The 15094-nt window shown below is 40.2% G+C and overlaps 1 protein-coding gene across 1 annotated transcript; it reads left to right on the forward strand.

Annotated features, from left to right (window-relative positions):
• The first annotated feature begins 12133 nt into the window (after window positions 1-12133).
• Window positions 12134-14854, forward strand: LOC138942954 (uncharacterized). Its single transcript, XM_070313450.1, has one exon. It carries the CDS (start codon window positions 12134-12136, stop codon window positions 14852-14854), a length of 2721 nt encoding a protein of 906 aa, XP_070169551.1.
• The last annotated feature ends 240 nt before the right edge of the window (window positions 14855-15094 follow it).

Genomic DNA, 15094 nt, shown 5'->3' on the forward strand with positions numbered 1-15094 from the left:
GCCCGCGACGAGCGGCGTACTGGTGGAGCGCGGGGTTCGCCGAACTTCGGCGATGCTCCGTCGCGGCCAGACGCCGCTTCACCCGGGCTCGGCGTCGGAATGACGCCGAGAGGACGTATGAGGGGTTCCGAGCCGCAAGGAACGCCCTCAGCGCCGAGATCAGAAGGTCCAAGGCCCGAGCGTGGGACGAACACCTACGCTCGCTGGACGCAGACCCATGGGGGCGCCCATACAAGCTTGTGATGAACAAGCTTAGATCTTGGGCGCCCCCAGTGACGGAGTCCCGGGAGACCCTGGCGCCAGGAGGCGGCCATCCCGTGGTCGGAGGACCTGGAGGTGACAGAGGACGAAATGGCCGGAGTGATCCGTCGATTGAGGCTCAGGGGCAATAAGGCCCCGGGCCCCGACGGGATCCCCGGCCGGGTCTGGGTCCTAGCCTTGGACCACCTGTCCGGGCGCCTGAGGCAGTTGTTCAACAACTGCCTCAGGCAGGGTGTATTCCCCCCAGCGTGGGTGAGGGCCAGGTTGGTCCTCATCCCAAAGGGGAGCAAGCCTGGCAGCGTCCCTTCTGCCTACAGGCCGATATGCCTGTTGGACGAGGCGGGAAAGCTCTTGGAGAGAGTTTTGGCGAACCGCCTCGTCCAACACCTGTCTCGGGATGGCGTGGGCCTCCACCAGGACCAGTATGGGTTTCGCGGGGGGCGATCGACCGTGGACGCGATCTTGCGTGTGCGGTCCCTCGCGGAATCCATGATGAAGGGGGGCGGGGTGGTCGTTGCGGTGTCCTTGGACATCCGCAACGCGTTCAACACCCTGCCCTGGAGTAGGGTAGGGGAGGCCGCCGACAACTTTGGCCTCCCCCCCTACATGGTGGAGGTCCTTAGGAGTTACTTCCGGGACAGGTGGCTGGAGTACCCGGACAACAGGGTACTCCAGTGCAGAAGGGACGTGTACTGCGGGGTTCCACAGGGGTCAGTGTTGGGCCCCACTCTGTGGAACCTCGCGTACAATAGAGTGCTGGGCATTGCTCTCCCCCCCGGCTGCAGGGTCGTCTGCTACGCGGACGACACTCTGCTGTTGGCCGGGGGAAAGAGCTGGGGGGATGCGGTATACACCGCCAACGTAGGGGTAGCGTGCGCTGTCCGCGCTATCCGTGACATGGGCCTGCAGGTGGCGCCTCAAAAGACGGAGGCGCTATTCATGCACGGGGGGGGACGTAGGACACGACCCCCCCCCCCCCGAGGCCTATGTCACGGTGGACGACATCTCCGTCCGGGTGGGAGACCATCTGAAGTACCTGGGTCTCTGCCTGGACGCGGCCTGGAGCTTTGGCGAGCACTTTCGGCGCCTGGCCCCCAGGGCGGAGTCGGTGGCAATTAGCCTTAGCCGACTCCTGCCCAATCTCGGGGGCCCGGACGGCCGGATGCGTCGCCTATATGCGAACACCGTCCGAGCGGTGGCCCTTTACGGGTCGCCAGTGTGGGCGGACGCCCTGATGGCCAATAGGCGCAGCAGGATGCTGCTGCGCCGCGTGTTTAGGAGGGTGGCCATCAGGGTTGTCCGCGGATATAGGACGGTGTCGCACACGGCAGCCACAGTATTGGCCGGGACGCCGCCCGTCGAGCTCTACGCCGAAATGTACGCATTCGTGTACAGGCGTACGCGGGAGCTCGGCGGGCTAGGCGTGACCTTGACCCCCAAGGTCAAGGCCGCCGTGAGGCTTCAGGCTAGGCGACGCGCTCTGGAGAGGTGGGACGAGCACCTCTCCGACCCCCGTGATAACACGGGGAGGCGCGTCGTCGAGGCCATCCGCCCCCACTTGGTCAAGTGGGTCACGAGGGCGGGTGGCGAGATGTCATACCGTGCGACACAGGTATTTACGGGCCATGGTTGCTTTGGCGCGTACCTGTGTCGCATCGGGAAGGAGGACAGCGCGCGCTGCCATCACTGCGGGGGGGACGAGGACACGGCGCAGCACACGCTGGAGGTGTGCCCAGCGTGGGCGGAAGAGCGCCGTGTCCTCGTCGACTTAATAGGCGTTAATGACTTCTCGCTCTCGAGCATCGTGGGCGTTATGCTCGAGGAGTCCTGGGGGGCGGTCTCCTCCTTCTGCGAGGCAGTAATGCTGCAGAAGGAGGAGGCCGAGAGAGAGCGGGAGCGACTCCCCGGCGGACGCCGGGGAGCTCGCGACTGAGGAGTGGTGGCCGGGGGATCTGGGGGGGGGGACGCGGGGAGGGCCCACAACGGGCAGGATCCGCGGACCCCCCGCACCCCCTGGTCAGGGGGGCGCGGCACGACATCGCCGCGCCCCACGGACCTCCCGGGATGGGGCGACGGGGGCCGGGGCCATATCGGCCCCCGGCACCCCCGGAGACCCGCCCCAGACAGGGGGGGGCGCGCGCGGGGGCAGGGGGCCGGGCCACGATCGGGTCCGGCCCCATCGAAGGCCCCCAGCGCTAGCGCAGGGCCCCGACGAAACCGGGGGGCGTCCGCTGACTCGTCGCGGACGACACCCCCGAGGTCGGGCCCGGTGGTCGGAGCCCAGGTGGGGTACCTGGGCCCGGCCACGCCCCCCCCGGGACTCATAACGGGAGGGAGGCGGGAGGGGCGGTGGTCCCCCTCTCGCCTAGATAGGGAAGCCGATGCCCACGTCATTAATGTGGGCACTGGGGGAGGAATAACTGCTCCTCCAGCGGGTTAGGCTTGTGGGCGGGGGGCCTCCCTGAGGTAGTGCACATGCCAGTTTCCAGGGAGGCTCCCAGAAACGCCCGAGAAGACCACCCGGAGGGGTTTTAGTGGGTATTCCCCGGCCGTTTGTTTAGGTCGGGGCGAGCCCCACATAACCCCGCCTCGAACCCCATCGAGGCGGGGTATGCGTAAAAGCATTTCCCCTCCGTCACAAAAAAAAAAAAAAGGTTAAGTAATCATGATTTTGAATGGGATAATGTGGAAATCTTGGATGAAGAACACATATATGAAAGGCGTTTGATGTCGGAGATGATTTTTATAAAACGACAAACTAACAGTTTAAATCTCCACGAAGCGCTTGCATCAAGCGTATATCACGGAAAATTTATCAATAATTTAAAAATCTATATTCATCGCGCGATGATATGTCATAGACGCTTATTTTTCTCTTCTTGCGGATAGTCTGTGTTTATTATTTATTTATTCTTGTTACAATGTCATACGCGAACATTTTATATTTGACATTATCATACGCGAGTTTGATTTAGCAGCCGATAGTTGTGTCTTGCTCTCATTGGCCCGCGGTGTTCTCGATGTTGAGGTGAATCTCTTCTGTTTCATTTCCGACGCTGTACTATATTTCTCTTTTTTAATACTTTCCATACATGTGTTACATTGGGTCTTAAAAAGAAAATTAGAATGGTCCTTTGTGTGACTCAAGGAATTTCATCTTTCACGGCTGGCACCGGAGGAAGATTCTTCTCGTTTTCCCATCGATACTGTGAGCCGTGACTCAAGATATGCGCATACTTTAATTAATACGTATGTAACCGCCGTATGTCTTTTTTTTGTTCACATATTATTTGATCCACATGTTTTTTTTGTCTATTTGTACAGCACTCACTGAGGATGATGGTCCGATCCAGGGGACCGAAACGTTCAAAATTTACCACAATAAATAATTATTAGTTAGAATATTTTCGGAAATGTAACCGCGCTTGGCTCTTAATTAGTCTGATTTCCTTTGTTTGTTTTTCGTGAGAATCTTTATTTTATATATTTATTTTACATAAATTAAATAAATTCTCAATAATTATGTGTCCTGTGCAGTGATGCCAGAATTGAGACGCGAGCAACATGCATCCGAGGTGGAAGGGATAACACACACAAGCGCAAACCGCGTACGTGTGAGCTCGGTGCTTCGGATAGCTTCGGATAGCAGAAGAAGACAAATATACTGTTTTCTGTCTCTCTTCTTTCTATCGAGCCGGCAACTATAGCGACGGGCGTACGGCCGACGGCGACGAGCGATGTGACTCGCTTTTCGATTCTTTATATACATGAGCGTTAAATGTTTTTTTTTACAGCCTTTTTATGTCATATAATAAATGTTTTTTCCAACTTTCCTTCCTTCCCATTATATATTAAATGATTTTTCACGCTTTCGATATTATATATTTATATTAGACTTATAAGAGAAAATACATTATTATATTAAAACAATATTACCTCACTTAATTTTTTTTTTTTATTTAAGTATACTGCATATAAAAGTATTCGAGTAAAATACTCGAAGATTGAACATTATATTAAACATTTCATATTCTACATACCGCGAAAAAAAATAATTTGATAGTAAAAAATTTTATTTTACTCGAGAAAACTATTTATTCGGTGAATTTTAATAACGTTTTTGTTTATATTTAAATCTTTAAGTTTCTTAAGTAAAATATATTTATTTAGTAAATATGAAATATATTTTTCTTATCAAAAACAATATCTATATTATTAAAAAAATATTACTTAAATGAAAAGAAATTATACAAAGATAAAAAATGAATATTGTTAGAACAAATCAAATAATTTTTGTTAATAATATGCTGGAAGAATAAAAATATATATATTATGCGAGCACTTTTATATATTTAAATAAAAAAATATATATTAATTAAAGCAGTATTGTTGTAATGTAATAATGTATTTTCTTATAACTCTGGTATAATATATAGTATTAAAAGGCTGTAAATATATTTTTAAATTGGAAAAATAATATTTGCAATTGTAAATATATTTAGAAAGCATTGCGGTTTAACTTAATAAAATAAATAATAAATTTTGAAAATAGTTACAAATTTCATTTATAGAATTCGGGTATATCATTTATATGGGAATTAAACTTCTACTTTTTGTGCTTCAAACAAACAGTTTACAAATATTTACCGTGCTCAATTCAATCAGTTTAATATTCTGAATCTTGTATCGGGCTTATATCAGATATAATCAGAAATTAAACTGATTGAACACTACTACGCTTTAAATCTTACATTACTAGCCAAACCTTGCAGACTTTATATTTATTTGGAAGAATACAAGAAAATACATCATCTAATGAAGAAATTAGTAAATCGTTCGCATAAAATAAAATGAATCGATTTTTAATAACAAAAAATCTAATTGTCTAAGATACATATTTGATTAAATATTATATATTGATTAATATTATGTATTTGGGATGGCTTTACATAATGAATGGTGCTTTTCCACACCACCCATGGTGTATCACCAATGGCGCGTTCGGTTTTTTAAAGTGGACTTTCGCCTGGAGCCCTATTATACCACTGTATGTTATATATTATATTGTACCAAGGACAAGAAAGATTAATGATAAGAATGTGGGGTAAAAATAATTAATCCCAAAATTATTTATATTTATTTTTTATTATTTTTAAGATTTTTAATATTTGATATAAAAATTTTTTACAATGGTGAGGCCACTTCTACCTCTGCCTCTTCCGCGGCCGCGGCTGCTTCAGGGCCGTCTCTACTGGCCTGGCCGCCACGTACGCCCCATCCTCTGCCCCCTCGCTGGTTGTACCAGCGAGCTCGCGATTTACCGCGACCTCTTTTTTTTCTTTGTCTGAAAAATAAACATATACATTTATAAATAATAATTAAATTACAATAATCATGCATATAAATTGATAAGTTAATAAGAAATAATTTACCATTTTTATTATTTTTCGGCGGCTGTTGCTGCGGCGGCTGTTGCACTTCTTGCGGCTGTTGCTGTTGCATATGCTGCTGCTGCTACTGCAGCAAATATTGCAGCTGTTGCTGCAGTTGTTGCTGCATTTCTCCTTGCATTCTTTGTTGATGCAATAATTGTTGCATCAACTGCTGCATGTTGCCACCTTCATTTTGCACCACCAATTGCGGCATTTCTTCATTAATTTCTTCTGCAAAATATAAAATATGTAAATAAAACTTTGATAAATAGATTATTATGTATAATTACAAAGAAGAAAAACTGAAACTGAAACTTTCTTAAACTTTTCTAACAGATACAAATAATAATGATTTAATTTACTACTTACGAGACATGATATGTTCTATGACAGCACGTTTCTTAGTGAACTGAAGTATTCGGTATTTTTTCATTTGTTTCGTACTCCGTGCATTTGTTTCATATGCGATCTGTTGTTTCACGGCGCTTCTGTGAGATAATTTCGTTGCTTTGTATTTGTGAGTCAACGTATTTTTTGATACGTGTCTGGTGAAGTCTTGATATCTAAGAAGTTGAATCAATTCTGATTGTGAGTCCCTATTGTTTATTGTTTATCTTTTACTTGATTCATTCTTCTTTAATTCTTTGTTTCTGCCTATCTTTTGCTGTATATAAAAATGTGTGATGAATTAAGAAAAACATCTAAGCGAAGCTTTTCAGAAGCTTGGCTTAGTGATGATAGAATTAAATCTTGGATACGTAAAGTATCTTCTGATGATAGTTTTTATCATTGTATTATGTTATAGCCCGAACAGGCTATACACGAATTATTAAATATATTATTCTAAATACATATTATTTTATATGATTGCTCAACGTGTAACGCGAATACAGATCACGTTACGAGCGTTGACCGAACAAAGCGCTGACAACGCGAGCCACGCGCTAAGCCCGAGCGACCGTGCAATCATTTCATTGCGAAAACGCGGAAATCAGGGCAAGCGGAAAAAGGACATTGCGAAAATGCAACGTCGAAGTCCTACTTAAAGGCGAAATAAAAAGGAATAAAGAAATTGCGAAAGTGCAAGCAAAGAAGCCCTACTTAGAACTTCTTAGCTTGCATCCGGATATTGCCAAAATCAAGCGACACGACACACAGCCTTGTCGCTAAACGACCCCCTCCCGGGAAGCCAAGGGGAGTTAATAAAAAGGCCCACCGCTAACGAACGGCGGGCAGTCTTGATCATTAATTAATATTACGCGAGTAGTCACAATAACTACCAAACGGGCAATCTTTATTCCTTTACGCGAGCAATATCTCTAACAACCGCGAGTGTCAAAACGATTATCAATAATTATTATAATATTAAATAGCCACGCAGTCGGCAGAAATATATACGAAGAAGCGAGAGGCGAGTCTCGAGATCGAAACTCGACTCTAGACACGCGCACGTTAAGATACCCGTTATCATGATACGCGACGCGAGCGAAAGTGCGGGAACATTGTAATCAAGTCACAAATAAAATAGATATTAATATATTTATTTAACTGAGAAGGTGTCAATTTTTAAACAAATAAAAACAGTGAAGTTCTCAGGCGGAGCCCGAATTCCCAAATTCCTTCCGGCAAACGATCCCAACTACCGTGCCTCTCCGGAGGCACAACAATTATATGTAATGAAAATATTTCCTGCAATACACATGTTTTAAGACATGCGGATTCTGCGTGCTATAAAAATAATATGAAAGAAAGTACATCATTATTATTAAATGCTGACAATAAGAGTTTAAATAAAAAATTAACAGAAAAATATAAATTTAAACAACAATGGCTAGAGATCGAATTATTTAAGCCATGGCTACGCGAAGTATCACATGAAAAAAATTCGTTTTTTTGCTCATTTTGTAATAAATCTATGATTTATCACAAATTTATCGTCATGCAGAATCAATAACACACATAAAAATATGTCAAAATAATAAAACAGAAACAAAAAATACGGATGAAAGTATCAACATGACGGACGAATCACTTTTGTCATTTGAAGAGCGAAAGAAATCAGCAGAAATTCGATATGCCGCGTTAATTGCTGATAAGAATGTTTCGCATCAAACGGCAAAAGAAATTCTTAGTTTTTTCCAAGAAGTAGGAAAAGATCGTAACGTATTGAAAAGTATGACCATGGGTCGAACAAAATGTAAAAGTATAATTTCCAATGTATTGTGTCCGGTTGAGACGGCCCGTGTGATTAGTAACATTCAAAATACGAAATTTACAATTTTTATTGACGAAACGTCTGATATTAGTAATGAAAAATGGATGACATTTCTTGTTCGATATGTTGATTCTGAAACATTAGATATTCGCACGCAATTAGTTAAATTAATTAATATTGATGCGAGAAATAGCAGCGCGGAAAAATTATTTAATGCATTTAAATGTGAAATGTGGAAATTAAACATTCCATTTTTAAATATTGTTGCCCTATCATGCGACAATGCGTCTGTCATGATAGGAAAACATCTATCGTTCAAAAAAAAAGTTACAAGAAGTTTGTAAAAATTTATTAATATTTTCATGTCCATGCCATTCCGCTGCATTGGCTGCACATGCTGCATGTGCAAAAATACCGGAATATTGTGAAGAATTTATAAAAAAGATGGCGAATTATATTAACAGTAATCCCAAGCGTGCTGCTATTTATCAAGAATTTAGCGAATGTTTTCAAGAAACAAATCATAAAATTTTAAAGTTATCTGATACACGGTGACTTTCTAGCCATTCATGTGTTGAAAGACATCTTGAGTTGTGGGATACTACCAAGCTTTTTTTGACCGAAATGGTCGTAAGTGAAAAATCAAAGTCAGGAAAAAATTTATTATCTATAATGCAAAATCCTGATGTAAAAGCTTACTTGCTATTTTTAAAACATATTTTGAATTTTTTTAATTCTTTCAATGTATTTTTCCAAGCTCTGCAAACAAGAATTCATTTATTGCAGCCAAAATCAGTAGAGCTTTTAATAACATTTTGTAAACACTTTTTGAAACCAGAGCTTCTAAAATATGTATGTAATGATGATTTTAAATTTTCTGAAAAAGAAAACCAAAAATCTTTAAATAATATAAATGTAGGATTTGAATGTGAAGAATATCTCGAGAGTTTAATGAAAGAAGGACACGCAGACATAATTGGAAATGTTCGAGATAATTGTTTGCAATTTTAAGTGACTGCTGCAGAGGAGATTAGTAAAAGATTGCCCATTAAAGATAAATTTTTATATAAATTAAAGGTTTTTCAATTAAACGCAGCATTATGTAGCATCGATAGAGAAACATCATTTAATGATGTTTCTTTTATCGCTCAAACCCTCGGTGGTTTTGACGAAAATGCATTAAAAAAAGAGTGGCATGCTTTACATCTCGATTTTACAATAGCAGAAAAAAGACATTTTTCTAAATTAAGCTTTGATGAGATGTGAAAAGAAATTTTGAAACGTAAATATCCCAACCTGAAGTCTCTTTTGAATGCTGTAAGATCACTTCCAAATTCAAATGCTGACCCAGAAAGAATGTTTTCTTTTCTATCTGATATAAAAACAAAAAAACGAAATAAACTTTCGCCCGCGTGTGTAAATGCTATTTGTGTATTAAAATCAGCATTAAAAACGAGAAAACAAACTGTTCTAGACATGGAGATTAATGAAAAGCATTTATCTCTCATGTCATCGGAAAAATTATATTTTACTTGCCCTAAGAAAATGAACAGTCTTACATTATATGCTGCTGACATTGATGACATTGCTGGTCCATCATCGGTTAATGATATGTAATAATAATGTTGAAAATAAAATAAAAAGTATCTTGTCTTTAAAAAACATACTTATAAAAAACAAGTGTGTAAAATATATCTTGTCTGTAAAAGACATCACACTTGTAAAAAACAAGTGTGTAAAATATATCTTGTCTGTAAAAGACATCACACTTGTAAAAAACAAGTGTGTAAAATATATCTTGTCTATAAAAGACATCACACTTGTAAAAAACAAGTGTGTAAAATATATCTTGTCTGTAAAAGACATCACACTTGCAAAAAACAAGTGTGTAAAAAATATCTTGTCTATAAAAGACATCACACTTGTAAATGAAAGATACAATAAAATATGTAACATACAGTGGTATAATAGGGCTCCAGGCGAAGGTCCACTTTAAAAAACCGAACGCGCCATTGGTGATACCCCATGGGTGGTGTGGAAAAGCACCATTCATTATGTAAAGCCATCCCAAATACATAATATTAATCAATATATAATATTTAATCAAATATGTATCTTAGATAATTAGATTTTTTGTTATTAAAAATCGATTCATTTCATTTAAATATGCGAACGATTTATTAATTTCTTCGTTAGATGATGTATTTCAGTGCTGGGATTTACTTGCACATTTCGGCCCGATTCCGTGACTCACGCCTATTGCCCCCCACTCACCGCTCGTGCATTAGCAACGAGTCGCCAGATACGCGTAACTAAGGAACGCGACGCTTTGTCTCAGGAGCGTCCGTATATAAGAATGCCTAAATATAATAATAAGACAATACTTTTCTAAATACAGCGCGAAAATTCTTAGAATTAAAAGTTTTTCTTCAATATTTTATAATTCATTGATATAAAATATTGAAGAAAAACTTTTAATTCTAAGAATTTTCGCGCTGTATTTAGAAAAGTATTGTCTTATTATTATATTTAGGCATTCTTACATATAAACGCTCCTGAGACGAAGCGTCGCGGTCCTTAGTTACGCATATCTGGCGACTCGTTGCTAACGCACGAGCGGTGAGTGGGGGGCAATAGGCGTGAGCCACGGAATCGGGCCGAAATGTGCAAGTAAATCCCAGCACTGATGTATTTTCTTGTATTCTTGCAAATGAATATAAAGTCTGCAAGGTTTGGCTAGTAATGTAAGATTTAAAGCGTAGTAATGTTCAATCAGTTTAATTTCTGATTATATCTGATATAAGCCCAATACAAGATTCAGAATATTAAACTGATTGAATTGAGCACGGTAAATATTTGTAAACTGTTTGTTTGAAGCACAAAAAGTAGGAGTTTAATTCCCATATAAATGATATATCTCGAATTGTATAAATGAAATTTGTAACTATTTTCAAAATTTATTATTTATTTTATTAAGTTAAATCGCAATGCTTTCTAAATATATTTACAATTGCAAATATTATTTTTCCAATTTAAAAATATATTTATAGCCTTTTAATACTATATATTATACCAGAGTTATAAGAAAATACATTATTACATTACAACAATACTGCTTTAATTAATATATATTTTTTTATTTAAATATATAAAAGTGCTCGCATAATATATATATTTTTATTCTTCCAGCATATTATTAACAAAAATTATTTGATTTGTTCTAACAATATTCATTTTTTATCTTTGTATAATTTCTTTTCATTTAAGTAATATTTTTTTAATAATATAGATATTGTTTTTGATAAGAAAAATATATTTTATATTTACTTGTTAGTCCTTACGCTAGTATATGTAAGGACACACACAGTATAGTGGCGCCATCTATACTGTATGGATCGGAAGATTATCGATAGCGAACAAAAGATCCATAATGGCGACTTGTGATCAAAGACGTTGACACGTATTAATTGTAGTGAGAAAACACGAAGGAATTCAAGTATTAAATAAGCTTCTCTCAGTTTAAAAACGTGTATATTTATACGCTGTTCCACTGTGTTCACCTCTCCGAACTTCCACCACCAGAAACGGCCCCAACATTGGTCCTTCGAGCCGGATTCTGTAAGCAAGAATGTAGAATGCTGCGCAGGAAGAATCGCCATTACGTGAACACGAGATCAGCATCATTCGTCAGCCCGGTCTTCACAGTCGTCACAGCTAAGTGAAATTGAGCTAAATTGAGCTAAATAATTAGCCAAGCGAGACACGCCAGACGCGCTCTCTCTCTCTCTCTCTCGCACACAAGCGAGGTAAGCCGTCCTTCTTCAGCACGGACAAAGCGCGGCTCTCTCTCTCGCACACAAGAGAGGCAGGCCGTCCTACTCCCGCACGGACTACGCCAGACGCTCTCCCTTGCACGCAAGCGAGGTACGTCGTCCTTCTCTCGCACGGACTACGCGCGGCTCTCTTTTGGCACGCAAGCAGATTACGCCGTCCTTCTCCCGCACGGACCACGTGCGACTCTCTCTCTCTCTCGCATCCAAGCGAGTTATTGCCGTCCTTTTCTCACGAAGACTGGATCAGGAAGACTGTATTCTAATAAGGTTACGTATAAATATTGCGTTAAATATTACGGTACATATTAAGAAATAAATAATGACCTGAAATTAAATATAATAACGAGCTTGTCATTAAATATTGTATCAGTATTAAGTATTAGAGAGCGATAATGGAACAATTGCCACAGTTAATTAGACAACGTGGTAGAGTCCGGGCGAGACTCACTACCTTTAAAACTTTTATTGCAAAACTGGAAGATGAACCTGAAAAAACAGTAGAATTGAATAGTAGGTTAGAAAAGGCAGAACAATTATGGATAGAATTCGACGCAATTCAAAATAAAATTGAAGACATAGATGATTCCGACGCGCAACAAACAGAAAGATCTAATTTTGAAGCTGCGTATCATGAATTAATTACTAAAGCGCGAATACTATCCATGACGGTACAGATGCCCGCTCCTCAAATTGTTCATGCGAGTGCGCAACCTATTGTACACGAAGAACAGTTAGTAGTTCGTCCGATGGTAAAATTACCTAATATTGACTTGCCAAAATTCGATGGAATTTACGAACGTTGGATTCCTTTTCGTGATTTGTTCGAGTCGCTCATCGCTTCAAATATTTCATTACCTAATGTACAAAAATTACATTATTTGAGATCTGCTTTGACGGGTGAGGCTGCGAAGGTTATTAATTCATTAGAGATCACAAATGATAATTACGTAACAGCATGGAATTTGTTGAAGCAGCGATTTGAAAATAAACGATTAATTGTGCAATATCTTATTCAGATGTTACTTGATATTCCGGCCATCATTAAAGAGTCACATGCAGATCTTAGAGTATTAGTAGATAATATTTCACAATATACACAATCACTGATAAAACTCGGGCAACCTGTAGAGAGCTGGAGTACAATAATCATACACATTCTTTTACCAAAGATTGACAAGGGATCTCGTCGAGAATGGGAATCCAAACGATCGACAATAGAACAGTTTCCTACATTAACCGAATTTATAGATTATCTTATTAATCGCAGCGCATTTTTAGAAGCGGTAAATCGGGCAAATCAAAATTCGCAGAGTGCGAACGCAATTCACCATCGGAAGGATGGTAAATACATTCCAGGCTATCATAAAAATGTAACGCAAGCCTATGTAACCTCAAGCGATTCATCGTGCGTGATATGTTCCGGCAATCATGGTTTACAGGATTGTCAGGTGTTCCTTAAAATGTCGATAAATGACAGGATAGCAGAGGTAAAAAAGAAACGTTTATGCATAAAGTGTTTTAAAAGATTTCATGGGCGAAATTGCAAATCTTCTAATTGCAAAACATGTAAAGGTAATCATAATACTCTATTACATAGAATTGATTTAGTTAATATCAAAAGATCAGATAAACTCGAAGTGCAATCCATTAATAATAATATTCAGACATCACAGTTAGATGTTGGGTCAAAGTTAAAGGAGTCAGCCACGGTTCTCAATCATTGTAGTATTCGGGGAACTAGTCAGATTCTTCTCGCTACCGCTATTATTTACATTCGCGACGCTTATGGAACCGTACACGAATGTCATGCGCTTCTAGATAATGGATCGCAATCCAATTTTATAACGAAAGATTTAAGTGAAAGGTTAAATCTAAAACAAGAAACTATCAGCACTACGATTACGGGTATTAGTAATACTCCTGTTAAAGCTGTTCAAAGAGTCCATGCGACCATTGAATCTCGAATAAATGCATGTCAATTTAAAATTCTTCTGTTAATAATTAATAGAATAACTGAGCGCTTGCCAATGGGTAATATTGACGAAGACAAATTAGATATACCACTCAACATAACATTAGCCGACCCGACATTCTCTTCTCCTGGGAAGATAGACGTACTATTAGGCGCATCTATTTTTTGGGAGTTATTGGGCAGCAGACAAATTCGACGAGCAAAAAATACTCCCATTTTACAGGAAACATTATTCGGATGGATAATTTCAGGCCCGTTGCATATCGAAGACGTGAAGCCACGGGACAATGGATCATATTGCGGGGTTTTAATCAATACCGTGTTACACCAACAATTGGAAAAATTTTGGGAAATTGAAAAAGTAGAGCCAGTAGTACATCGATCAAATGAGGAGACACAATGTGAGGAACATTTTATTCTTACTCACAATAGAGACGAAGAGGGTCGCTTCGCAATACAGCTACCGCTAAAGGGTAGAGCAGAAGAGTTAGGAGAATCATTAGACATAGCAGAAAGGCGATTAAAGTCATTAGAGAGAAGGTTAGAGAGGCAACCGGAATTAAAGGTGCATTATCATGGATTTATGGCAGAATATTTGAAACTTGGGCACATGACAGAGATGAAGGCTGATGTAAAATTAGATAAACCAGCTTATTACATTCCTCATCATGCAGTAACAAAGGAAGAGAGTACAACCACGAAGGTAAGAGTGGTGTTTGACGCATCGTGTAAGACTACCTCTAAAAAATCCTTAAATGACATACTCATGGTAGGCCCAATTATTCAAGAAGGTTTATTCAACATAATTATACGTTTACGGCAACATAAATACGCGATGGCAGCCGACATAACTAAAATGTATCGCCAAATCATGATAAAGAAAGAAGATCGCAAACTGCAACGTATTTTGTGGAGATGGGATAGAAAGGCGCCCATACAAATATTTGAGCTCAACACGATCACATATGGCATGTCAAGCTCACCCTTTTTAGCAATTAGATGCTTACAAGAAATAGCACAGCAGATGATGCATAAATTCAAAAATGCTGGTGAAGTAATAATGAGAGACTTCTATGTAGACGACCTATTAACAGGAGCGGACACAGTGAACGCACTCAAGCAATTGAAACAGATCAATTAAGTTGAGCGAATCAAATAAAATTTTAGGCCTATTGTGGAATACTTCAGTTGACGTTTTTCAATATCACATCAAAATAAATATTGAGTAATAACATAAAATAAACCTACGAAGCGCAACATATTAGCTAGCATAGCACAAGTATATGATCCGCTAGGACTATTAGGTCCCATAATCATACAAATTAAAATACTCATACAAAGGCTATGGCAATTAAAATGTAACTGGGATGAAGAAGTTACA

This window comes from Polyergus mexicanus, unplaced genomic scaffold (assembly GCF_030449975.1).
Source record: "Polyergus mexicanus isolate NDT 795.1 unplaced genomic scaffold, iyPolMexi1.0 SCAF_24, whole genome shotgun sequence".
Lineage (NCBI taxonomy): Eukaryota > Metazoa > Arthropoda > Insecta > Hymenoptera > Formicidae > Polyergus > Polyergus mexicanus.